Raw genomic sequence first — 27162 nt, forward strand, 5'->3', positions numbered from 1 at the left:
GGGATCGTGAGATCGCCGCTGGAGCGCGGGAATAAGGTAAGAGGGACCCTCAAAGGTACCCCGAGTGTGACTCGGGATTACCGCTTTTTGCAATTTTTTCCACCCCGAGTCACACTCGGGAATACCGCTAGGGAGGTTAACAGAGCAAGAAACTGCAGTTATAAGGACAGTGAGGAACAGAAAGCTAAAAAACGAATTACAAGTGACTCCGCACAATTAGAAGATTTTAGGACAGATTTGTCTGACACAAATATACTGAGGAAGAAAAAAAAAATCAAATATTCACCCATTGGTTGGATCCAAGACAATGGCCCTGGGTTCATCGAGGTCTTCAGATATTAAAATTTTGCGCATAGTTCCATTTAACCGTGTCACCTCGATGCGGTCAGTTCCTGTGTCAGTCCAGTACAAGTTTCGGGCCACCCAGTCCACAGCGATACCATCAGGATGAGATACTTGAGACACAACAATGAACTGGCTGGAGGAACCATCAACCTGGGCCCGTCGAATGGCTCGCACCTCATCGTCAGTCCAGTATATGTAACCCTCCACTGGGTCATAGTCTATGGCGATGGCATGGCGGATATCATCAAGAGGGAGCACAATGTCTGTAAAGTCAGGGGTGTCTAGAGATATTCGACGGAGATCTGTCCGCCGGGCAAGGAGCAGCAGTTCCGTAGCACCTGAAAAGGAGCAAAACTTATTATAAAAGGACAATGAAGTAGCATATTGAAAAACTTTTACAAAGGGGAATTCAGCCATATAAAAAAGGTATATATGCACAATAAGAAGAGTTACAATTTGTAAAAACTTTACAAAACAAAAATCAAAACCCTAACTTGAGGGCACTCAGTTTACTAAAGCATTGTGTATCAAAACCAAATGTCATGTGTTTTCTCTCTCATGGCAGAGTCATCATGTGGATATTGTTTTAACAGACATTATTTCCCGATGGCTGCAGCCTTATTATTAATATTATTATATTAATAAACAGTAATTCTATAGCACCAACATATTCCGCATCGCTGTACATTAAACTGCAAATGACAGTGACACAGGAGGAGGGAAGGACTCTGCCCTGAAGAGCTTACAATCCAAGAGGTGGGTGAAGTATCTCCCTATCACACTGCAGGAGTGGTATTGGAAACACGAAAAGTTTACAGTGTTGACTTAGCCTCCAAGTTCTCGAGATGTCAATATAATCAATCCACCTGTGGGCTAGAAAAAACCCAAAAAGGTCTTTGGAAACTTTACCTCACAACTTGAAGGACTTAATGACTTAGTGCCTAATACTACATAACACCAGAGGTAGTTCAGAAGTCTTGTGGAGTTCATGATGCGATGGGGTACAGTTTTTGGCAGCAAAAAGGGGACCTACACATGTAATTTTAATGTTATGGCTGATCAGTATAAAAAAACCTTTGGCCTGGTTTACCAGGACTTTAATCCACAAGAAACCAGCTCCACATCTAGAAACTGTTTAGTCTGGTGACAAATGCTTTCTGCAAAGTCTCTGGGAATGACTGTTTAGACACCCACCCCCTTTACACAAACATGGGGCCCTCTGAGAAGAATTCCTCAATGTTGATCTAGGGGCAGGTCCAACATTCCACTGGAAGACAAAGGCAAGAGATGCAGAAAAAGCTGATGAGGACAGCCCAGAGGGGCTCCAGGAGGTGACACATTTCTAGAAGAGTGGCAGAGATTTGGGAGACTAATATTGGTGAGACGTTGCCCTATAAATACCTGTCACTTTGGTCTTGCTGACTAATAACTAAGGCAGCTGCAGTTGCGTGAGAGGAGCCAGACAAAAAGCAGCCATGAACAGCTGTAAAGTGATTGTTATCTGACTGCACAGGGCTGTGCTATAATGCTGACAGGTCCCCCCACTTACATACATCACCCAGGTGGTATCCGTGTTAACTCTTCCTCAGCTACACAGCTGTACACCATTCCCATAAGGTGCTCATCACTGAATCATAAGAACGCACATTACATGCCGTGTCCTAGCAGTAAGAAGACAGGCTCGCCTATAACTGGAAGTGTATGGCAAAATAGAAAACATATGCAGCACATCTGGGCAGTGCATGTTCATTACCCCATGTTTTCGGTCTTTGAAAATGCTGCAAAAACTGACAAAAATAATCATTAAGAGCTCCTGTCACGAGCCGAAAACACAGCCCTTGTTAGAGTGAAATCCTGGCTTGCTAACCTTGTCTGCTGGACTACAGTCTTTACCTGTCCATCTGTACATCCTCAGAGGCATACATTCATTATTTGTTGGCGCTATTTAAATCCTGTTTATTAATAATTATTATTTTTTAGGCAAAACAATCCTGCTGCCCAGATTCCAAACAGACTGCCAATGCACCGTCCATAGGGAAATGGTGCTTGGGAGGCGTTACTCTGGGGGGTGCCTATGGCCGTAAGAACTAAACTCAGCAGCTGCAATGGCAAACATTCTAAAACGCTCATAACAGATAACAAAAGTAGTGGTTTTCTACTATAGAAACAAGAAAAAATATGGCATGATTATTATTATTATTTTATTATTATTAAACAGGATTTATATAGCGCCAACATATTACGCAGCGCTGTACATTAAATAGGGATCTAAGGCAGCCTTTCCTAACATTTGGGGGAACCCTTAAAATAACTATCAGGTCTTCAAGGAAACCTTGCTGTAAATACCATATCCACAGCTCATAGTATATTAGCTTGCATGTCATTGGGAAGAACGTCTCCCATACAGCCAAAAAGATCATTGGTATCACCCAAACTGACCTGAGAGGCACAAATTGCTCATTGCTAAAGGAACCTCTAGCAATCTATGGAGGAACCTTGGTTGAAAAACTGATTTATAGAGGAGGATAAGTCAAGGGTGAATTTACACAAATTTTTAGGTACCCAGCAGAGGGTAGGGCAGCATGCAGGCATTAGTTTTTTGTTTAGATCATTAGCAAAACAAGAAAGACCTGTTTCCTCTACAACGCAAAGAGCTAAACCACACGCTACCTACAGAATACCCTATTGTCTTCCTCAGTTACCCGGAAATGGACGGGTTGCATTTTTCAGCCTATCTCCCCAAATAACAAGACTTTCAAAACAAGTAAAAAAAATATCTGCCTTGTAAAGAACGTACTCAGCAATTTCACAGCCAACTTGTAAACTTTGGCAAATAAAATTGTTTTGGTATATTTTGGCAAGTTTTGAGGACTGCAACTGATTTTGTAAGTTATTTGGTCAATTTCAACTGATTTCAAGTTTTAAAACAGCAAAGCAACGCCTTTTTTATTAAAACCTCTTTCCACAAACATGACACATGCAAGCAAATGTTCAACATTTGCCTGGTACATTGTCAACACCACATTCAGCATTTTTTATTGAATAAAGGAGATGGGTGATTACTTGAGACAATTATAAAAATAAACGAACATGTGAAGCAACAAGGAAGAAAAAAACAAAACAAAAAACACCCACAGCTGAAAAGCATTTCTACAGTTTGTATGAAGAAAAAATAATGGATATAAATTTTCTACATGTAAACCAAACTCAGGTGAAACTACATACCAACCCCCAACACACACTTCCCAAATTGTAGGACAATGGCCCAGTTGTACTGCTTCATTCCACATAAAAATGGGAAAAATATCAGAACCCTGGGAAAGCAGTGCAGATTTCAGGATTGGCTGGACATAAACACAAAACCTGCTGATACATGTGTATTTAGTAGTTTTCCAGAAAGTTCAGCTATAAAAAGGGCACAATCCAGTTATAATTTGTTCCTTTTTAAAAGACTTCAGTATAAAGTGACAAACCTAAGATTTAAGCAATGCCTAAATGTGAACAGGACAAGGAGAGAATGTCACATCAAAAGGGTACAGCCCCACTTACTATGCATGCAGGTCTTCCCATCATCCTTAAGACGCACACCCGTGGGACAGGCGCACTGATAGAAGGGCTCTGTTGGCGACATCAGACACAGGTGGGAACAGCCGCCATTGTGACCAGCACATGGATTGGTAGCTGCCAGGAAAAAAAAAAAGACAGAAAAAAAACGTTTACAAATCAGTCCACAATACCTCCAAATTCTAAACATGGATTTCACTTTTAGAAAAATTAAGAAATCCCTACACTTGCAGCTGAATAAAATGAAGCCCCGTCTAGAAATATTGGCATGTTATATAGAGGGACCAAAATACTGTTCTTGGGGAAAGTGCTGCCCAGAGCTCAACCAGACTCAGGCCTTTGGCCACAATGTGAATTCTGCAGAGATGACGCAGTATTAGATGTATAAAGACGTTGAAAAGTGATATGTTTTCAAAAGTGTTTGAATAAGCTTCACAGATCGTCTAAACCAGCTGCAATGAAGAACGCACAGAGGTTCTTGCTATCAAATGGGAAATCCTTTTTATATTCAGGTATTCAAATGTAAAACTTATTAGAATTGTTTAGTTTTAGATGAAGAAAAAGATTAATACCTGTCAATTTTCACCATGGAGAAAAAGAAAGTGCAGCAACAAAAACAAATAACTTATACACTCGAGTATAAACCAAGACCTTCTCACTCAAAATGCCAAATGAAAAAGAACCTCCGTTGGGACACACCAATAGATGTTGATGGGTTCTTGTATGTAACAATCCCTTGCCATCAGAGATGCTTGTTTTATGGTTTATATGAGGACAAACCCAACTACTAAAGTACAAAATATTTTAAACTGTCAAAAAAGGGGGGAGAATATACAGACTAAGCATTAAGTGATTTTTTTTTTTTTGGTTTTTTTTTTAAGTAACCAACAAATACTCCTATAAAAACATACAGGAAGGGTAAAGCATTACATAGGAAAGACAATGACAGAACATAGCAATACACTTTACTATCCCTGGTGTATAAAAAAAAACATCTGACAATATTGTTCAGTCATCAAGTATATTGAACATTCTGAAGAAAACAGCTTCCTGAAAAAATAGAGCAGATTTAATCCCAGTAACTAATTGAAGGGAGTACAAAAGAGAAAAGAAGAAATAGAATAGAAAAAGATATGGTAGAGAAAGAAGGAAAGGGGAGTAGGGGACTAAAGCAGGGGGGTGAGGGTAAGGTGGGAGTATTAAGTGATTTTAATTATTTTCACCCATTAAATGTTCTAAAAATAATACTCCATGGATGTTTTTATTCATATTAATTAATCACGGTTATGAAAGTTAGAAGTGACGGCTTCATTTTATACCCAAGGTTTATACTGAAGTTATTTTCCTGTATTTTCACAAATAAACCCTGACTGATATCCAGATTGGTTTATATTTAAATATATACTGTAACCACTTAAACTTTTACAGAAGAAATATGACCGAGTACTGACCATTTGGCTGTCTCAGCTGGCTGAACACGTGAATGTCCATAGGTGAGAAAATATTTGTGTCCACCTCGCGGCGGTCTTCTCCGGTGTACTTGTTACAGGCCAGGATAGAATGTGTTGTCCAGTCTGTCCAATATATTGTGTCGCCAAACAAAGTCAGAGCGAACGGGTGAGGAAGAGAGCCCTTCACAACAGTTTGTCTAGGAAATAAAACAAAGGGAAAAGTCAAGAGATGTACTATAGCAATATAGAAATATCATATATCATATACATTCTCTATTTTGCACACATACTTCCATCCCCCTTCATTTGCATCATAAAACAAAAAGCCAGCTAAATAAAGGGAGTAATATATAGATCATAATATAGTCTATACATTTTGCACACATACTTCCATCACCTTACTTTCATCCTAATATAAAACAAAGCCAGCTACAAAGAAAGGGAGAACCCATTAATAAATGCAGAGGAGTGAGAATCGGGTAAATTTAACACACTGCTTTAATTATTGAAGTCCACAAAAATTGTGTTATCTTTGGCCTACGAAGAGACACTTTACCGTAGCTCTAAAATGGCTTTTCAATATCACTGTGTGAATGTTTTTCACAGCAAAACAATGCTGATGTCTGCTACTGGGAAGATTCTGAGGGAATAGAAACATGTCTACTAGTAGCCCTTATCATGGAAAATGTTACAAAAAAAAAAAAAAAATTGCAAAAACAAGGTAATAGACAAAAGCTAAGATACTATCTATAAAAGTATGGGAAGTTTGGGTAAAGCCTGGCAATACATAAAGGTAAGTACTCACCCTACACCCTAATTTCCCAAGGCAAAGACCAATATTTGCATTTCTAAAATGCTTTTTAATGAACCAAAACATTTATACTGTTAACAATATTCCCAGAAAGCCATTGTAGGACCCTTAGGGGCAGCTCCAAAACTTTAGTATTAAATATAATTTAGATTATATTTGTATGTAAATGTCTGTGCACATTAATCAGGGTCCATTCTGCCTCAAATAAAAGGCAGCGAGTGATTTCATGTCATATAGCTGGTCACAAGGAACTCTTTATGCAATCAGTCTGAGAGCGCACTGAAACAAAGGAGACTTTATGGAAAATCATGGAAAGTACGGCTTGTGTCCGCTGCCATTTCCTGCCTGGAGCTCTGGGAGATTATCACAAGTGTAATCAGACACAGGGAGCAATGAAAAACAGATCCCCCAGAGGTGAGCAGCCGGCTAAAGTAAACAGGTTTGCCCTGAGCCAGAGAGTCCTCACAGCTGGAACCGTTTGGTACTTACAAATAAAACAAATTTAGGTTCACCAACCCCTGGGAAGAACAAAGGCCCCGAGAAGGAATATGAAGACTAAACACTCTGGTTAGACAGACCCTCGTTTAACTATTACAGTGCAGTTTCTGGTTGTACTGGAACCACACACATAACCCAACATATCTATACGTGAAGACCTAGCCATAACTATGCAATAAAGAGAAGATTGCCGAGAACAAGCAGAGAGTAACTGGGACTTTCATATAAATTCTAACCACCTCATCCCTATGAATCTTTAAATTCTCCACCACTTTGTAAGCTTATTTGTTAGCTCTTTGCCTCCTTGTGTCCTTTATATGGAGTCCCATGTACAAGGTACACAGAGTATGGTAACAACTTTAAAGTAAACCCTGCATGTCAATGCCATCAATACCTTTGCAATACCAAACATATTGCTTGATGTATTATACCTTGTTTATAACAGGTAACGGTTATTTAACTGCCAAATATAATGTAAATCTTTGGGTAATATTTAATACAAGAACCGAGAAGTATTTTTAGAAAAACACTGTCTTGTTGTAACTTGTAATAAGAAGAGGAAATATTAGGTCACAAATAAGCAAATGCAACATTCTATCAAAATAATAGCCACCCTATGTACATGACTTGTTGGGGCTAAAGGATTGGCACCACTCAATTTACAAATATTTTGTGTGGTCTTCCTCAAAAGGTGTGGAACGTGAAAATATGCATGTGTTCATGTATAACATCAATAAGCAGTATGTTTGGGGTGGGGGTTGCTTTTTCATACATTCTACGTATTTGAGACAACAAGGAGCCTGCAGTGATTGCATTTTGCAGATTTCTCACCTGCAGTGCATCCAGATTACACAGAGATTACAGGCGGAAAGCTGGGATACTTTACTCTAGTGGGTGGGCTATGCTCCTTGTTTATATCTTGAGCTCAGTTTTCAAACATACAGGGCCCAAATATTTCAGGGATGGTAAAAATGCAGTGGCTTTCATTAAATTCACTATTTTTTTTTTTTTTAGAGTTTACAGAATAAAGGATAGGAGTGGGCTGATAGGAGCAGCCTACTTTTTGTTTCAATGTTTGTGAACTTGGGCTTTGTGGATTAAAAAACTATAACTGTGTCCATAAATAGTTTCAAAAATCAAAGCTATAAAATTTACCAAGGAGTGGCATGCAGAAGTCAAGAAAAGATTTTCTAATCGAGCTGAGTACAAAAGGGACACTGCAGGACTGAACAAATCCCTGAAGTAATATATATTACAATAAAATTCAGGCCCAACATGTGCTGTGCAACATTTATGGCGGTCAATGTTTTATACTACAATTCCACATCAGTCTTCCTGGACAAAATTGTGCTCACTACAAAACCAGAACCATATAATGTAACTAGAAGCTGCCGTAAACTGACCACAGGTGTAATTCACTCACTGCCCCCCTACTACAACAGGTCAAAACCAAAATATGACAAACACATTCATTAGTAACAGAATGTCAAACTGTGATTAAAGCGCACCTAAACTATCACCTTTCACTATACATAAAAGGTAAAAAAGGTGCAGCATCACTCCGGGACAGATGCCAAGATGATGTGGGACCCGATGCCAGACACCCCCAGAATGATCGGGACTGCCCAGCGGGATTAAAGGTAAGTGTGTTTTTGTTTTGTTTTTTTATTTTTGACTATAGGTCCTCTTTAAAGAGGACAACCAAATAACAGATCCATTCTCACATTAGTCATGAAAATTCTGTGAGGACATTTGAAGAGTTTATATCTTACAATGTAGCAAATACAACATTTCTTACAGCCTCTGCCATTCAGGGTCATGAAGTGAAGAAATGGAAATACATTAATGGTGCGTGTAATGCACATATTCATTTCCTGTTGGTACAGAGGTGAGAACCCCAACCCCAGGACAGGACCAGGAAAACCCAGGTCAGAACCAGGACAGGATCAACAAAAGTTATATATTAGCAAAAAGGCCAGTATGTTTGAATTGGGAGAGCCAGTGTCTCTTCTGCAACCTCTTGATGACAGTTTTGTTTATAGTTTTACGTTAAGGTCTCCTTTTAAAAGTAAATGCACATAAGGATTTTCAATAGGCTGCTGCTAAACATAACTGAGAAGACTATAGTACATCCCCCCTCTCCTACCTGGACAGATATGGAGGTCTTTCAGACCCAAGAACACACACCCCAGCATTTTCACATTTAGAAGGGCTCAGCAGCAGCTACTTTAGGAATAACAGGACAGGAGGAAGCCACTTACCAGAAAAATCCCTTCCTAGCACTCAAGGTTACCATTTAATGCAGCATTTTAAAATAAAGCCCTGCATAACATAGCTATCACAGGCCTCCAAACATCCATACTACATGTGGAGGGTCACTGAAGTATTTACATTCACATGGGTTTTTTTTATGGAATATAGAGAAAACATTCACAGTCAAGTCAGATGGAGACCAGAGACAAATCCATTTGCTTCTGGTTATCTCTTGGATGTCATCTTTGGCTTTAATTTCCTAATGGGTGAATGAATTCCATCACGCCAAAGAGTTCAAGAAAACCTGGCAGCACTTTACACAGCAGAGCTGGCATAAGTTCAGCAGTCCTGTATGTATTTGTCAGGGGGGGGGGGAATTACTAAACATCTCAGTGTCAGCAGCAAAAGTCACCATTTTGTCTTTGAACTTTGACTCTAAAATACAGCATTCTTATACCACAAGACATTTCTACGGTCATTTCTCCATTTAATATCGCTACAGTACAATCGTAATGTTATGTCAGAGTAACAGTGCTAAAAAGAAAAGTAATCCTACAGATGACTAGAAAGACCTTCCCAGATTCCATCTTACATTTACAGTAAGTCACACAACTCTGCATCGCTACCTTCAAAATCAACATTTGTATGTATGTATGTATGTATGTATGTATGTATGTATGTATGTGGGCGAAGACTCAAATCTTCTCCATGATGCAGTGCTCATGGCATTATTTTCTGCACATAATAATGGTGCCGGAGACAAAGTAACTCCTGTGTGTATTTGTAGGAGTTACATAATCCATGTAATAATGGGATACAGACAAAAGCAGAAATGTACGGAGCCTAGACACAATAATGCAGCAGAAGAGCACAGGAGGTGATAGGGGTGACAAATAATAAGATATCCTGTGCACAACAGCTCACTACCACCAATAAAGGTTTAAATGAACATGAGATACGGCTTTGATATACCATATCCTATTCAGGTTCTACTGCACTATTCTGTGATAATAATTTCAGGAACTGGAGACCAAAGGAAGAAGTTTCTAAATCACATACAGGACCATTACAGCATAGCAAAACCAATAAGCAGGCAGCCGAGCACCAACACCATAATCTAGAATTGGTGAGCTTGGGCATTTTAAAGCCAAGTAACGTGCAAACGGTTACAAAGACTTATATTGAAAGCAAGCCTAATTATTGTTTAATTAGGTCCCCTAAAGTGTCTTGCGGCACTAGCAAATCTTTAGTCTGTATTCTCAAACACAAGTTCACCCAACAAAACCCCCAGCTGAATCCTGCGTAGGCCACAGCTACCTTAAACATCTGGGCACCATATGTCTCCATCAATTTCTGAGCTAATTCTGCAAGGAGAGGGCTTTAATTTTACAAGCCTTGTACATCAATAAGAAAATATGAATCTTATTTACAGTACATATTTTAAAAGGAAAACATACATTTATATAGACGCACACGGATTAACTGAAAACATCTAGACACGGAACCAAACCTAAAAAAAAAAAAACATTACAATATGGCAAACTCATGCAAGACGCGAGGATGCAGACTACGAGTACACTTCAATCTCCCATACAAAATCTTGGCTAAATAGTTAAATAACAATTCTGACAGGAAGACACAAACAAAAAGCTACTGGAGAGAAACTGGTAGCCTCGGGCTTGCAAAGAGATCAGGAAACGATTGCTATCAGCATATTATCCTGCAGCTGTGTAAACACAAGTCAGGCCGTTACACGGGATTACTCGTGCTGAATTTGTCACCCAATTCTCCTCATAACATCATCCTCTACATCAAACTCCCGACAGGGCCCAATCTATAAAACAGGCAGAATAATGCAGTTTGCAGACTGCACTAAACCAGCAACTAGCAAGATTTCCACCAGCTATATGTAAACTAAGAATTTATTCTGCTGTTTGGGGAACCTGACCCCTCATGGACTGGAGATGGACAGCCCTGGTGTAAAATACATTTACATGCTATAATCACTGCATTTTATTTAAACCAAGCCTCCCAAATCGAGGTCACACAAATGCCAAAAAGCCTGTCGACAAGCCCAGCTAAGTAACACGGCAATAAACAGCCTCAGCACTTACCGAAATGTGCCGTCCAGGTTGGACTTGTGGATGAAACTAAGTTTTGCATCAGCCCAGTAAAGCTTCTGCTCTTCATAGTCCAATGTTAGGCCGTTGGGCCAATAAATGTCAGAATCTATAATAACAGATCTCAGTGTCCCATCCATTCCAGCACGCTCGATCTTTGGCACTTCACCCCAGTCTGTCCAGTACATGTACCTGAAATGAAAAAAATGCATGGTAAGCCACACTGAAAGAAAAATGTACAGGTAGACCGGTAGCATAAAGAAAATGTAGACAATAGCAATAGGTTAGGTAAAAAAAGTTTTACTTGCACCACACATTTTATAATATATTTACAAATATTGCTGAAAACATGACTAATATTGATTAGAAAGCAGGGGAGGTCAATCCCAGAATACCTTAACATTTAAACACAGAGGGACCACGCTTGAAGTTACCACCTCCTGTTCTTCGGTACTCAAGTACAATTGTGGTGGGAACCTCACCGAGTAATGAGATGCAGACCACAGATCCATCCTTGAAACACTAAACCCCACACAAAATAAATGCTAAAAATCATAATGTGCCTATTCAATTTTTCCTGACAAAATAATATGTATTTCTGTCCAATCAGTCCCGAGTTTTACACAGCCCTGTAGATCTGCATTTTTTATATCATTGAGTCTTGCAAGAGTACAGAAAGTGTTAATATCACTTGTACATAAAGAATGGGACTCGTCTTCTGTTTGGGGATTATGTCGCAAGTAAACGCCACAGACAATTAACCTTTGTAGCTGACAAAAGTTCAGCCATGGGAAGACAAGTTGAGACATACAGTTGCGCCACCTCCAATTAGCAAATTATTATAAGAAATCACACAGCTTGTAGAGGAAACCGCAAAATTTGTTCACCACTGAAGCAAAGAACACAAAAAAAAAAAAAAACCCTCCCACAGCCACGAATTACAGATCAAGAGGGGCCCCAAGAAACACAATGACAGTCTGCCATGATTATAAAAATGAGAGAAGAATGATTTTCAGCATGACTTCAGCTGCATACAGATGCTGGATAATTGTTGTCCAAGGAAAATGATTATCATTGTCTTGGGTGAAAATCTAGCACCATGTACACTGGTGATCATTTATGGACCCCTCTAGGTGGATCAATACATGACCGAGCAGGGATGATGGCTGCAATTTCCTATAAGACAATGCAGCAGGGTGCTTGCTATCACCACCTCTTCATACAGTGAGAGAGATAAATTTGCATGTGTAAATTGTCTTAGCTAAATACCAGTACAAATAAACATAGCATAGGCTGACCAATAAAAGAACAATTCTCTAAAGGTTTAAACTTGGAATGGTAGATGATTAAAAAGCACAAAGTGGCAATACAGAAAACAGTAAGTGCAGGGATGATGTATGGAGCCAGGAATGGGACCCAAGGATTGTGGTAGCCACTTACAACTGTTGTAGCAGCTCTGAAGACTCAACTTGGTGCAGGGAGAAAGGGAGCTTTTCATAATGGGTATAGTTGGAATGTAGAACCTGGAATTCAGCACAGAGATCTCTTAAATACCAAGTAACCAGAAGATGAAAGAAATTGGACAATTTAAACTTCACACACATCAGAAATGAAATGATCCATTAAATCGCCAGTGGAGTGGACTGCCAACCGTATCACAGGAACTGGAACTTTACATTCATGGTGATCAAATAATAAAAATCTTACTGAAATATTGCCTGGTTTTAGACGTGTGCTTTGTGCAATTTAAGATTTGTGAAATTATTGGAGGAAGTTCAGTTAAAGGCTGGACACCATCGGGGAACTTCTGGGACAAAAGAGAATAGTGTGAAAACTATCTGGAGCCCATCCAACAGCATTTAAAAGAGAATGTATGAAAACAGACAACATGACAGAGCATGCCATCCAGTCATGTGAACACACCTGTCCTTCACAACAAGAAGAAAAGGATACAATGTTACAGAGGAAAAATATACTTCCGAATCTTTGGCTAAGGATCTCCCAATGATACAAAGAAGTCTGAGCTAGAAATTCAACTAGACGTTTAATACAGGGGACGGAAACATGATACCTAGGCTACAAAATACTATGTTTGTAAAACAAACTATGTGCAAACTTTCATGATTCATTTTAGAGAGAAATATCACTAACCAACTTCCTAAACTTGTAGATGTTAAGGGAAAACAAATGACATTTAGTATGTTAAAGTGCTATCCATAAACAATGGCCATATGACATTTGTCAGGGCAAGTTTTCTGATGGGGACAGCTCTGGATCGTGTCTGCATAACCCAGTATTAAATAGGCCATACGCTGTCTTGATTCAAAATCTGAATAGCAGCAGAACAATGTAAGAGTGCAACTGGAAAACAAGAACAGGAGGTATCTAAACAAGACCTTTCATAACAGAAGTGGTTTACTGGTCTCCAAACGGACCAAGAATCTATGCAGAATAAAATGTGTGCCTGGTAAATTCACCAGATCCTTTTCCAATATTTATGGAAACTGCTGCCAAATGTGAATTATTCGGCTTATAAACACACTTGGCATAATCGGTAAACAAAAACCCAGTCTGGCCCATCTCGTCTCTGGCAAAGCCTATCAATTACTTTTAAAACACACATAACCCCTTCCTGATAGTCGCATGTTACAGCAATGCAGTAGGAACACATCTGTGTCCAGGAGGGAGCGGTTCGAGGCCGATATCAAAGCTTGGCTGCTTTTATCAGAAAGTCTAATTTTGCATGTGCATATTAATAATCACACTGATTAGTCTTCACACAATTAGCTTTCTAAATCAAAAGCTAGCTAGAAAAAGAAAATGAACAACTCTTGATTGCTGTTGATAAAGGTATAACACATGAAGGTATCGCTATAAATTTGAAAAGTGGAAAAGATTGCTTTAAAAAGTGAGTGTTCATTTTTGATGTGTATATCTTTATATTAAGTAAATAGGAAATATTAAATGTTAACAAATATTTGTGATTTGTTCAGAGAAGTTTAAAGCATTTTTTTTTTTAATTTTTTAAATGTGTAGCAGAATAAAAAAATCTGCTGCAGCAAATAAATCTGTTTGCAAAGTTCAACTACTGAAGCGCTATTTGCAAACAAGAAATCTGTCTTTCTTCCCCTGCACCATTCAGATTTAGTCAGAGAGACATTATGACCTACTGTTCTGTTCTTCAGACAGCACTATATATGCACCTATATTTTCTTACAAAATAAAGACAAATGTACAAAGCACATACAGAGATCATGCTCAACAGCAGTCCTTAGCTGCCGGTACTATATCCTCAACTTACAAAAGAACAAGGCACGTAAGCCCTCAGGAAACCCAAATATATTATCTATTCCTGAACCTGCACAGTCCCATGCTGAGATAACACTGGGATCCCTCTTTCTTTCACCCCAGCAGGTAGACAATGGCAGCCGTCATGGCCATGTAGTTGATCTGGTAGTAGAGCAAGTTGCTCACTATCCTGATGCTCCATTTGGAGACATCTTCAAAATGTGTTCAGAAGGGGAAACAAAGCAAAAGTACAGTAAATTACTTTCAAAATCATCACCAATGTAGGAAAATCTATGAAATTTTATGAAAAATAATGAAACTTCTTGCTATAATGGAATGCTATAATGGAACCCTTGCTATAATGACTATATCCACAGCTTACAATACTGTGATGGTAAGAGGGAAGAATGTCACTCTTATAGAGCCAACATCTTAACTGACACAAGAGGCAAACATTGCTCATAGCTAAAGCTAAAGGAACCCTTCCAGCAAAAAAAGAATGCCAATGTCCAACTTTACAAGGAAAAACACGTTCATATAGTGCTGGCACAGTTCATAATCATATCACTGCCACCTGGAACGGCCAATGCAACCTACAATAGTTAAATGTCTATGGGGAAGAGAAGCCAATTACGCAGATCAAAACTTGTGCTCGTCAGAGACATTTAGAAACCAGACAGACAAAACCAGGTACCATTCTACTAAATAATGGCATGGACCCCATTTCTGAAACTAGCAGGTTGGAATAATGTGTGCCAAGGAGTAGCAGATTGGCCAGAGATGGTGGGGACACAGAGGAGGAATGGAATGTGAGAACGCAGGCACATCAGCACAGCTCTCAGCTGTACATCAACACATGCTCCATTTCATGCTTTGTATTTTGCAACTCAAGTTCAAAAGCATTCCACCATGGGACTAGCCCAGCCTCAGCACCTCCCCCCTACAAAAAAACAGAGCCATACGCTTCACATGAACGTGTAAATACAGAGAGCCCTGCTAATGGCTTTTGTTACCAGAAGCTATTCTTCAATGCAAAGAGCTGACTGAATATTCCCAGACTTCTTAGCACCAACAGCGGTAAATGTATGCACAGGTTTGTGTAATGGCTTGGTAACTACACATTCCAGGAGCCATAAAGCACACAACAGCCCAACTTTATCCAAAACAATGTAATGTGTTGCAGATTACCATGTGGTGATAATTGTATTATTTTACTATTTTCAGGCTGTTTCTTTCACTTCATGATTATTTCTAAAACTTTTCCTGTCCTAGGATGACAACACTCCCTCGCTATACTGCATCTATGGAGCAGTATTGTTACTCAGACAAACATTTTTAGGGTTTACACATTTATTCTAAAATTAAAACTAAAACTGAGGTACTTGCAGTAACACCTGTTTTCAGGGTCTTATATGCGGATGTCTATGCCCAGTTCAGAAACACAGGATAGTTTGATTGTTCGATTGCCCCACCACCATGTGAAAATAAATAATCTCTTGCAGAGAAGTCTGTCAGGCTACATACACACGTGCAATTGTCGTTGCAAAACGAACAATTGACGACAGATCAACAATTATGCACGATTATATTTAACGATTGTATAGTGCACAATTCTGTAAATGCTGTAACGATACACTCGTTTAAATATAATCCACACACACTAGATACGATCAAAGCAGGAAGTGACATGTACTAGAAAAGGTGTACTGCAGAACCATCTACGATAGCCCACACAATAGATTGATCGTCGCCCAATCAGATCAGCCAGGACAGTTGTTCGTTGGCATCGTTGTGCACTTTTGTTAACGATTATCGGCCATCGATCGTTCATTTCCAACGACAATAATTGCATGTGTGTACGTAGCCTTAGTAAAAAACGACAGGATAAAAAAAATTTCTTTCATCCCATGAATCACTAGTGGACATTAAGATTGCATTTTTTTTTTTTTTATATATAAAATTTGAATCAGTTTGTTAATAAAAAGCATTCAAGCAACTGTCCTAAGACCTAAGAAAAGATGATATGGTCCCCGCAAAGAGTTTGCTGAAACTGCAGAGATTCCAAACACAAACCGAGACTTGAAATGAGATAAATTGCAGCAAAGCACAATCAGCGTGCGTCATCACTAAGTGGGGCGTAGCGCACAAAGCATATGTAACTGCCTCAAATTATTTATCCAATGGGAAAGCAAACAAAGAAACACAAGTTTTTAAAATAACACAAATGTATAAGATTTGTATTCATGCTTATCACGGTCATGGATATTTAATAAAACATTCATGCGAATAGTATTTGTCCATCCAGCTACTGATGTAGCTACATAAAAGATATTGTGACCGACGTAATCCAGAAAACGTCTATTTCTCCTTGTAGTAGTGTGCCCCATTATTTCAAATTATGTTATTTTAATATGCTAAAAAAATAAAGCTGTCAGCATTTATACCCTCAATGCTGCAAACAAATCACTTCACGCTGTGGTTCCTTTACTAGTTCCTATAATTACAGGAAACGAGTCACATAAGGGCAGCAGAGAGAACCGGTGGGAGCAAAAGTGTAATAAGAAGAGTTAGGGCCAGCAGCAAAATCTTTAGAGGACACGGAGAGCCCAAGGGTTTGGGCAAATCAAAATACTGTTTATTTTACAGCAAAATAATCTTTAGAGCTGTAGATTATTTTCTTTCACATGTACAGAACAGCATCCAAACCCTTTGTTGTTGGGGCAATGTTCTCTAGGATGTCCCAATTACTCTCCTGATAGAAAGCGGGTCTACTAAGAACAGCAACATGGAGAGTTCACAAAATATTAAGCAATTGTGCCACATCACACTGCCCCCAAACCACAGACTACCCAGATTTACATACCCAGATAACAGGTAGGATTTGTATTTATGCTAATCACAGGCATATGAATATTAAATAAAACATTAATTGTCTAGCCAGCTACTGATGTTTTTTAGTGAAACCCTTTGTCTTTGGTATGAACCATCTGTGAAATAAATTTAAATATATAAAAGGCCAAAATAAAAGACAGGAAGGGGCATGTGGTCCAAACAAAAGGTTGCAAACTCTGCAGCATCAGCAGTTCTCATACAAATTTTCAGTATTAGGCTTTACCTGCTTGCATAAAAAGGGGGACATTTTACAGGAACACAGAAGAGATAATCATTGACTACAAACACAAATTATAGATAAAAGGCTTGTAAAGTATTTGTAATCTTTCACTAAAGCTACGTACACACTTCCAATTATTATCGTTTTTTTACGAACGATTTTTTGCCCAATCGATCGTTCGTCGTTCGATTGGAACGATAAAAATTGGAAGTGTGTACGCACCTTAAAAGTTGTACCAGGGAATAAATTTGTGGCACAAAGTTAGCTGTCAGCAGTGATATATTCTGTGTATCGGCCCCTGGAATTTTTCTTCTGCTGTTTTTCAGTACAAACCAAAAATACAAAGAACCCAATGCTTTGTCCATACAAACCTTCCCCCCTCAGGTGATTTTTTTTGTAAGGAAGTGTATGCAGGCGAGTATATGTGGGTGAAAACATCAGAAGTGCTGTTCCGATCTTTTGTCTATTGTGACCAAAGTATTGCAGGAAAGGTCTATTTTTCCTTGTAGTATTTGGGAACAGAGGGACACAGTCTTGTAGAAAACAAAAGGACTAATCATATACCACCCTCTTAGATTGTAAGTTCCTATGAGCAGGGTCCTCTCCTCCAGTGTCATTTCTTGTATCAGTCTGTCATTTGTAATTCTTATTTAATGTACAGCGCTACATATTATGTTATGCTGGGTCATTTTAATACAGTATGCTGAAAAATGCAAAAAGCAGCCAGCATATATAACCTTAAAGCTGAAAATAAATCCCTGCACACCGTGGTCTCTTTACTAGCTCCTCTCATTACAGGAAACAAGAGTCACATAAGGGCAGCGGAAGGAAAAACATTGCATGACTGGGGACACAACCGGACATGTCAGATGTAAAGATTTTGCTGCTGGTCACCTTGTTCTTCAAAACACAGAGAGCACAATGGTTCAGGTAAATCAAAACCCTATTTAGTAGAGCAGCAGAATCCAAATAGTTGCAGATTATTTTCTCTAGGATGTCACAAATACTCTCCTGGGATCAGCAATACAACACAAACACAGCTTTGGTCCAAAGGGTTCAGAAAATTTTGGGCAATTGTGTCCCATCACACTGCCCCCAAACCACTGGCAAGCGGATCGAGCCATTTTACATCCAGTCAGGGTGATCACAAAATCAATCCAAATACCGAAATTAAAGCGTACCTAACCCTTTTATGTAAGGTAAAAACTCAGTTTTTTATTTTTTTTTTTTTTGCAAGTGCAACACCCTTTTTTAAGGCGATCAAGAATGAATGGGAGCACAAACCCTCTTGGGTGCTCCTTCAATGCAGAAGAAAAAAAAAAAAAAAAAAAGCCGATCTCACGCATCCCAAATCCACATCACCCAATTCCGTGCCAGTGTCAAGTGACGTAGGAAGAAGAACCTGGAAGAAGAGGAGAAGATGGCGGCGCCGGCTCTGAAGATGGATGCCGGACCGATAAAAAAACCTCCGGACCTAGCGGTCACTTCATTAATCTGTCTGATCGTCCTGGGTCCCTGGGAAAAAGCTGAACTGCGCATGCGCAGCGTCAGCTTTGGTTGCCAGGATACCCAGCATTCCTTGCTTCCTCTGCACATGCTGGGAATGAACTCCCGGGCAACTGAACAGGATTTACACAATTTTGGTCCATCCAACCAATATTGCCAAAAAGCATCAGGAAGAGAAGAAAAAAATAATATTACAGTATCCTGCAGGGGAACGAGTACAGGTGAGTAAAACAGGTTTAGTTCCGCTTTAACACTTATTTGTGTAGTAAAATCTACTTATCAGTTTTTCCCAATCACATCCTCTGAAGAAAAAGAAAAAAAAAGAACAAGTATTCCTATACATTGCTGAATGAGGGACATGTTCTTGTTAAGGAACTTGTAGGAAGAGATTTGTTCCTTCTGATATTTACAAAAGCCATGTACTAACAGCTGTGATGTGCAAACTCTCACAGTGCCTTAGTCAATTTGATTAAATTAAAATATTGTTCATTACAACCACATTTTTAGGAATGATTCACAGCTCTGAGGCTTTCCAGGGTGAGCAGCAGAACTTCTCATTGACTTGCAAGCTCTAGGGGGGGGGGGGGGGGGGAAGTGCCATGAAACAACACAAACATTGGGGGAGGGGGACCTTCAGGAAGACCACAAGCAGCTGTAGCAGCTTTTAGCTGAGCTGTATCCTTTCCAGGCTTTAAGCAAAGCTTTCAATCAGAGAAGTTCTATAATTAAGCCATGTGTCTCAGATAGCACACACACAAACTTTGCAATGTGTTCAGAAGGCAAATGGCATTATTTATTATTCCACCAACCTCATACCTACTTATGCAGTTCATTAGCTCCCCGCTGTGCTCACAGCCGGAGCCGGGCACAATCAGGTCTCAGAATGGAACTTTCTTATCTTATAACCTCATGTTAATTAAAAATATGCAGAGATGTACAGTGCATTCACACCATGTGTGATCAGCTGCCTTAATCAATGCAACAACAAGCTAAAATCTATTGTTACCTTTGTGAAAACAGAACTTGCTGCATTTAATTGCATCACAGAATACTGCAAAGCATGGGGGGAGGGGGTATTTTGGTTCATGTCATGAACAAAACAAAAAAACAAAAAAAAAAACCTTTACAACAACCAAATGCATTAGAATACATGCTTATCAACATAATGCGTTAAGAAACGGATGTCAACACATGCTTGTATAGGGAAAAAAACAAAAAAAAAAAAACGCACACCTAATACACAAATGGTTTCCACTGCCATAGTTTAGGAGGAAATCCTTGATCAGACCGGACATTATAGCAGAACAGCAACAGGCGATGATTGCTTCTGCAATGTCTTCCCTGTCTGATCAAGCTAAGAAAACAGTCAAAAAAAGTCGAGCGATTTCCCGGATGCACCCGGGGAGATTACAGAGAACGGTAACGAGGCTCTCGAGGTTTATTTGATTTCTTGGATCCCTAACATCTGTTATGTCCCCCCATTTAGGCTATAAAAATTGTTAGCTGTGTGTGTTCCCTTCTGTGTTTTCCCCATACCCTCCACTGTACCTTCCCTATGGTTGTCCCCAACCTATATCAACAATGTTCTGTATATGAAAAGTGACACTTGTCTCACAATGTTTTATTGCAAACGTGGGCTATGAGCCCCCATTTTTATGTATGTGCCATTTTCTATGTGGGTTTTGTTATGTTAAAACCAATAAAAAGGATTGAAACAAAAAAAAAAGTCGGGCGAGCATGAAACCCAAGTTTCCCTTTTGGACATGGTAATCACAGAGGTAAGAAAAAAAGTAAATAAAGAACTTATAAGGCTAGATACACATGTGCAATAATTGTGGTTAGAAAACGAACAAATACCAACTGATCAACGATTATTTTGAACGATCATATTGTGCAGAATTCTATACCTGCTGTAAGGATACGATCGTTCCAATATAATTCACCAATAGTGTACACACACTAGATACGATCGTTTGAACCATGCAGAAAGTGACGCGTACCAGAGAAAGTATACCGCAGAACAATCCGCGATCACTGAACAACCCTACACACGATCACTAAATGGCCATACACACTATAGATAGCAAACGATTGTCACCCAATCAAATCTGCCGGGACGGACGTTTGTTTCCAGCAACTTGTTCATCAGCATCGTTGGAAAGTCGTGGTGTACTTTTTTTTTTGTTAACAATTATCAATCGATCTGTCGTTAGTTTCCAACAATAATTATTGCATGTGTGTGCTTAGCCTAAGAAATGTTGTAACATTAACACAGTGTAAAAAAAAAAAAAAAAAGATACTAAACTGATACATGGGAAGCTGCAGCTTTTCTTTATTTATGACATAGTTATCTTCCCTGGAGGCCCAAGGAAAAAGAACCCAATTAATTTGTCTGCATGTGATGAGGCTTGGAGCTTTGGCAGCACTCAACATCTGATTGCACGCTGCTGTGTACACCTGGCTGCGCATCAAAGAAAAAAAACATTCATTTCTGCAAATAAATAGGAAGCAGACCTCTGGAATAACGCCTGCATCTAATGCCAAGCAAATTCAGCCCCAAATTTGACACTGGAACAAAAAAACCTGAAGGATGATCAGAATATTTCAAGGCTAGAAGAAGATAGAGGAGCTGTCATAACCAGAAGTGGTGTTCAAGCATTAGATCGGGCCACACACAACCAAGAGAAAACTGCATATTGACCACACATGCACTGGAAGAAAAGAACTTTCTACAGCCTGGCCAACATCTAACAGAACAGTCCTCAGGCCAGCAACATTTCACAAGGCAGCAAATCTTAGGGGTGAGTAATCTCCAAGTCGGATCCAATTCAGTTTGGGTTGTCACGAGACAACTTCTCCCATCACATATACCAGGGGTGTCAAACTCTGGCCCACAAGAAAATACCAAATGTCTACTAGAGGTAGCCCGCAGATAGACAGTGCATGCATCACTTATACTACAAATCCCAGAATGCTCTGCTGGCGTGTCAATCAAGACCCACAAGCACCCCCGCCTGTGTTGACATTCATTAACGACCTTAATCAATTGTAGATATCAAGGTTGGCCTATGACCGTCCAAATTTTTCATTTTGGCCCATATGTATTTGAGTTTGACACCCCTAACATATACATTTCAAATGAAGTAACTGAAAACAAACATTTAAGTCTTACCCTCTGGCAGGATCCAGGGCAATTGCTCGTGGTTGATCCAGCTCTTGCCAGAATAATACCTTCCGTAAAGAGCCATCCAAGTTTGAGACTTCTATCCTGTTAGTCTCGGAGTCTGTCCAGTACAGTTTCTCTCCCAACCAATCACAAGCCAGTCCATCTGGCGATACCAACCCCGATATAACAACATGCTGATTGTTCCCAGTTTTGTTAAAATCAATCCTTTTTATCGCTTCTTCGCTCACGTCACTCCAATAAATTAAGCCCCGGGAAAATACATAGTCCACAGCTGCTGCATCCTCCAGGCCGCTGACCATCACTGTAGAGTTCCCCTTTGTTCCTCCGGCATCCACCAACCGCAGGTCACGCCGGTTGGCATACAGCAGCAACGGAGACGCTGAGAAAATGTAATCAGATAAGTCAGTTAGTAACAGAAAGAAATAATGCAAAAAGTACAAACAATTCTATTACTAGAAATTGGCAAATCTCCGTGGCACATGGCATTGTGTTCCTAGGGACTCGTTAAGAAAAAAAAAAAAAAAACATTACACAGTAGTTGCTGTACATCTCATAATAGGGATAATTAGGATCTAAGAATCTGTACAAAAATACTTCTGATTGGAATTGTTCTTTAAAGGAGCACCAAACTACATAATGTGAAAGAACATCAAATAATGTTTGCAAATATTTGCAGTGCTCAACACAGAATGGTTTTTAACTGGTAGGAAGAAATTGTAGGCGGGTGGCAGCCTTTGTATTGTGACTCATTGTGGTTGCTGAAAAGTGCCGGATGGTGCGCACAACTAAAAGGGGCTGGGGAGAACACAAATTTGGATATAGTAAAAGTTAAAATAGCGCACAATCTGAAGTGTAAATCTGCAACATTTCCACTGAAAATCATAGAACTTCCATAGCATATTAGTACAACTAGCTGTAATATTTTTTTAATGTACAGATCAATTTAAATTGACACTACTGTACTTACTGAAGACATAACATTCACCCCATTCCAGAACATGTTTGTCCAAACCTTATTCTGCTATTAGGTTTCTGCAGAACAACTATTCATAGGAGTCCTCTTGGCAATTAAAGCCAAGTCTCAGGTGACCCAAGTTTTGTATTCTTTACAATTGCTAAAAATGCATCTCAACAGCAGACAAAGGCTTGGGACCTTTGTTCCAGAAAAGCTGAAAGGGTTTTTCTGGTTTGCAGTGTTAGGTATATTTTGCAAATCCTGGACGACAGGCGGAGTCCCTGACAATTAACAGGGCCAGCAGAGAGACCAGGCGCTATGTATCCAGCTCACATCTGCATTTCATTAACTTTAACTGTCTGATTTCAGCTACATGTCAAACACTTTAAATAAACACTCGCCACTTCTAGGCCTGAATATAGATTTTGTAAGTATTCCTGGAGATTTTCACAAATCAAAATTATTAGCTGGCTGTTGCTGAAGAAGTCTGCCACTGGGAAGGCGGATAAAGATTTCCAGGTGTGTGGACATCATCATCCGAGATCCACAAGCGAGAAAAGAATCTTCATAAAGAGCTATGAAAAGACTGGCAAGCATCCGTCTTACTGTCTGTCCCAAGGTGACCCTAACAAAAGCAGACTGCACATTTTTCCCCCAGCACCACGCTCATTACACAGACAGATGGGGTAAAGTTTCCTCAGATGTTTACGCACAGGGAAGCAGCTTTAGTTATTTTCTGTGCAATGCAGCGTTTACCACACATCAGCTATACGCTGACCTCGGGAAGACATTGGCATAATTTAAGAGCCAATCAATGCCAGGAAAATGTGTTTCCATTGATTACAAAAAAAAAAAAAAGTTAGGCATCAGCTAAACTTTTCTAGACACCCTTGCTCTCCAAATCCGTCCAACCCCGCCTACAGCTATTTGTTTTGCGAAACCAAAAGGATTTATCACCTATAGACACCAAAGTATGGCTGCGCTTGTCTGGGGTGTGGCCGACGTTCAGGTCCATACCAGTATTGTGTTTCCTATTAAAACTAAAATCCGGTACACAATATTCAGAAACTGCAATCAGCCTTCAGAAAAAGAACATGGCATCCAAACTCCTGATCTCCTTTTCCTGTACCCCTAAAATATTCTTAGGCACAACACCAATTTATTTTACTATACTTTTAACATTTCGTAGCCATGTAATGGCATCAAACCGATCCTTTTTTTTTTTTTCTAAGGTTGGCCACAAAGTGCATTAATGGAAACAAACCAAGGATGAATCAGTATAAAACTATTTGGCAATCGCCAAAATAATCAGCCTTTTCTTTATCTTTGTGCCTCAAAAAATATTTTATAAACTAGTCGTTGCGTTCGCCAAAAAGCGTTAATCAGAGGAGGATTTAATTTCCCTTTCACACATTAATGGAAGAGAAAAAATACTGTAATGGTTTCCAAATTTAACAGTTTCCCTTCTGCAAGATTAATCAGATTCACCAGTGCACATATCTGAGTGAAAGATGAATTCTGGTAGAAGCATTTACAATTAAACAGACATGTGAAAAGTGTTTTCATTCCCACATCATACAGGAATGCAGGAGCCTTTTGTCAGTGACATTTAACCTTTCCTTTGCTGGTAGGCTACACAAAGAAAAAAGGGGGCTTTTTTACAACTAAAATCATGATTTGCAGGAAACTTTCAGAAAGCATGCTTTTTATTTTCTAGTTAGATGTCAAAGATTTTATTCTTGGATTTTTTTTTTGCATTTGTGGTATTTAATTTTTTTGACCATTACACACAATCAGATATTAAAAAACATTTCAACAAAAGAAGCTGTTCTAAATATGTCCTGTTCCGCAAAAAAATGTTCCATCTTTAGTTACTATGGAAAAAATTAATTTATTATAAACCGGTGGTTTATGTAACAGCCATTAGCATGCAAACTGATTGTGTGGGAAGAGCTTTTACTGAGGAGTAGTAATGCATGGGAGAGGGAAGCCAACATAAACAATTGCAGTTGCATATGAATCCCCAGTGACACTGCAATTACTTAAAAGTTTTACCGGGACAAAAGCAACTAGACTGACTGGCAACTTTTCCAGACTCCAAGTGGACATTGCAAAAACAACTTAAAATGAGAAACAGCAGAGGCGGCCTTTACTACACATTACTATTCTCTTTAAAACCAAGCTCATGGCTGCATGAAAGAATTAAAAAAACAAATGGAATACAATCACTGGCCCCAGAGGTTTCTTCTTGCCTTCTCGAAGTCACCTACTAAACCCAGCAAATACATAGGATGGAAAGAAGCTGTGCAAGAGATAATCTCATCCCCAGACAAGTTTAGTTTGTAGTTCTGACCACAAAGCAATTGGACTATGTACTTGGATGTTTGGATTGGGTCAGCAGGTCTGTTTATGCACCAAAATCTATCCTGGAATCACAAAACCACACACCCTGGCATTGCTATAAAGCCGGTTCTGTCCCCGGTATGATGTGTTTTCCCTAACCGTTGGATAGTGGTAGCGTCTCCTCTACCATCCAACCCATTTACATTGCACTATAGGGCTGGAACCCTTAGGTATAACACCGGTCCCTTCCATCCTTCTGCCCCGGTACACAGCCAGCCCCCCATTTCCTCCTATAGTGACCCATAGTATTACACCAAACTCCCTTCTACTTCTTATTACTATACCTGTACCCTTCACCTTTCCCCTGGTAGGGGGGCAGACATTGTCCTGACCCCGGTACTGTGCCATCACCTCTCTGATCCCAGTTGTAGCCCCCCTCCCCCAGCTTGACCCAGGTATGGCACCAGGCCCTTCCTCCCCCCATTCTGTTCTTACCTAATTATGGGACCAGTACCCCCTCTGTCCTGACCCAGGTATGATGTTTGCCCCCTTCCCATCCCCAATCATGAACACAAATAAAGTCCCAGCCCTGACCCGATTTAGGGTGCCAGTACCCCCTTGCCCCCTCCCCAGTCCTGACCCAGTTAGGGTGCCAGTACCCCCCTTGCCCCCTCCCCCAGTGCTGACCCAATTAGGGTGCAGTACTCCCCCCCCCCCCCCCCCCCCCCACCCCCCCCCCCCCCCCCCCCCCCCCCCCCCCCCCCCCCCCGGCCCCCCCAATTTGGGGGCCTTCCCCCCCCCCCCCCCCCAATCCAGGATCCCAGTCACCGAACTCCCCTCCCCCATCCTGACCCAGAGATGGCTCCAGTATTCCGCCGTCCTGACCCAAATATGGTGCCAGTGTCCCCCTGGGAAGGTGCCAGCCCCCCCATCCTAGCTGTGGTACCCCTCACCCCTGTTTACGTTCAGCCGGTATTGTACTTCCAGCACCCCCGGCCTCCCCTCCTCCATGACCCCCGGGTAGATCGCTCCACACTCCCCTCAGACCGGGCGGTATCACTTACCCCTCAGCAGGCAGCCCAGGCCGCAGAGCAGCAGGCTCCTCAGCACGGCGCCCCCCATATTGTGTTACCGACGGGGCCCGGACATGTCGGTGGCTCCTCAGTGTTCCCGGTTATCCCGGCTGCCCCTCTCCGGCCCCTCCATGATGCGTGTGAGCTTCCTCCCCTCCCCCGCCTGGCTCCCCCTCCTGCCGCGGACTGATACCCTCTCTTGTCTCTCGGTATCGTCAATTTTCAGCTACTTTTCGGCGGCTTCGAACAAAGTATGGACAGCCGTGTTCCCCACTCATTTCTGTGACTCCCGCTACTGCTGCCCCAGTGCTTTAGAGCTCGAACACCGTGCGGAATTCCAAAGGAACTACTTTCTTTTCTCCCTTCCCCCTCATGAATCCGGAACTACATTCCCGGCCTATCCTGAGTAAGGAGGAATCCTGATCCCTGCATTAGAGTGATGCGGCTCCCAGCGCTGCGCTGAGGGGAGGAGGGGAGACAAGGCAAAGTGTAGATTCACACTGAGTCAATGTGAAGCCTGCTCCCTACATGGATGTTCATGGAGTGTAAAGACCAAAACGTGTCCATACAGGACAATGTACCCCATACATGACAATATATATCACACAATGTTATATACGCATATATATTCCTTTATAATGTCCATACAGGACAAT

General features: G+C 40.4%; 1 protein-coding gene across 1 annotated transcript in view; it reads right to left on the minus strand.

The window, feature by feature from the left end:
- LRP6 (LDL receptor related protein 6) overlaps positions 1 to 26649 on the minus strand; it is a 49642-nt gene extending 22993 nt beyond the window's left edge. The window contains exons 1-6 of the mRNA XM_072399970.1: positions 26498 to 26649; positions 22121 to 22514; positions 11037 to 11234; positions 5361 to 5557; positions 3895 to 4026; positions 287 to 683 (exon numbers count right to left, since the gene is read on the minus strand). Of these exons, the coding sequence (XP_072256071.1) occupies positions 287 to 683; positions 3895 to 4026; positions 5361 to 5557; positions 11037 to 11234; positions 22121 to 22514; positions 26498 to 26555 (1376 nt within the window). The 5' untranslated portion in view covers positions 26556 to 26649. The remainder of the gene's footprint in view (positions 1 to 286; positions 684 to 3894; positions 4027 to 5360; positions 5558 to 11036; positions 11235 to 22120; positions 22515 to 26497) is intronic.
- Between the last annotated feature and the right edge of the window lie 513 nt (positions 26650 to 27162).

Source organism: Pyxicephalus adspersus, chromosome 2, assembly GCF_032062135.1.
Source record: "Pyxicephalus adspersus chromosome 2, UCB_Pads_2.0, whole genome shotgun sequence".
Classification (NCBI taxonomy): domain Eukaryota; kingdom Metazoa; phylum Chordata; class Amphibia; order Anura; family Pyxicephalidae; genus Pyxicephalus; species Pyxicephalus adspersus.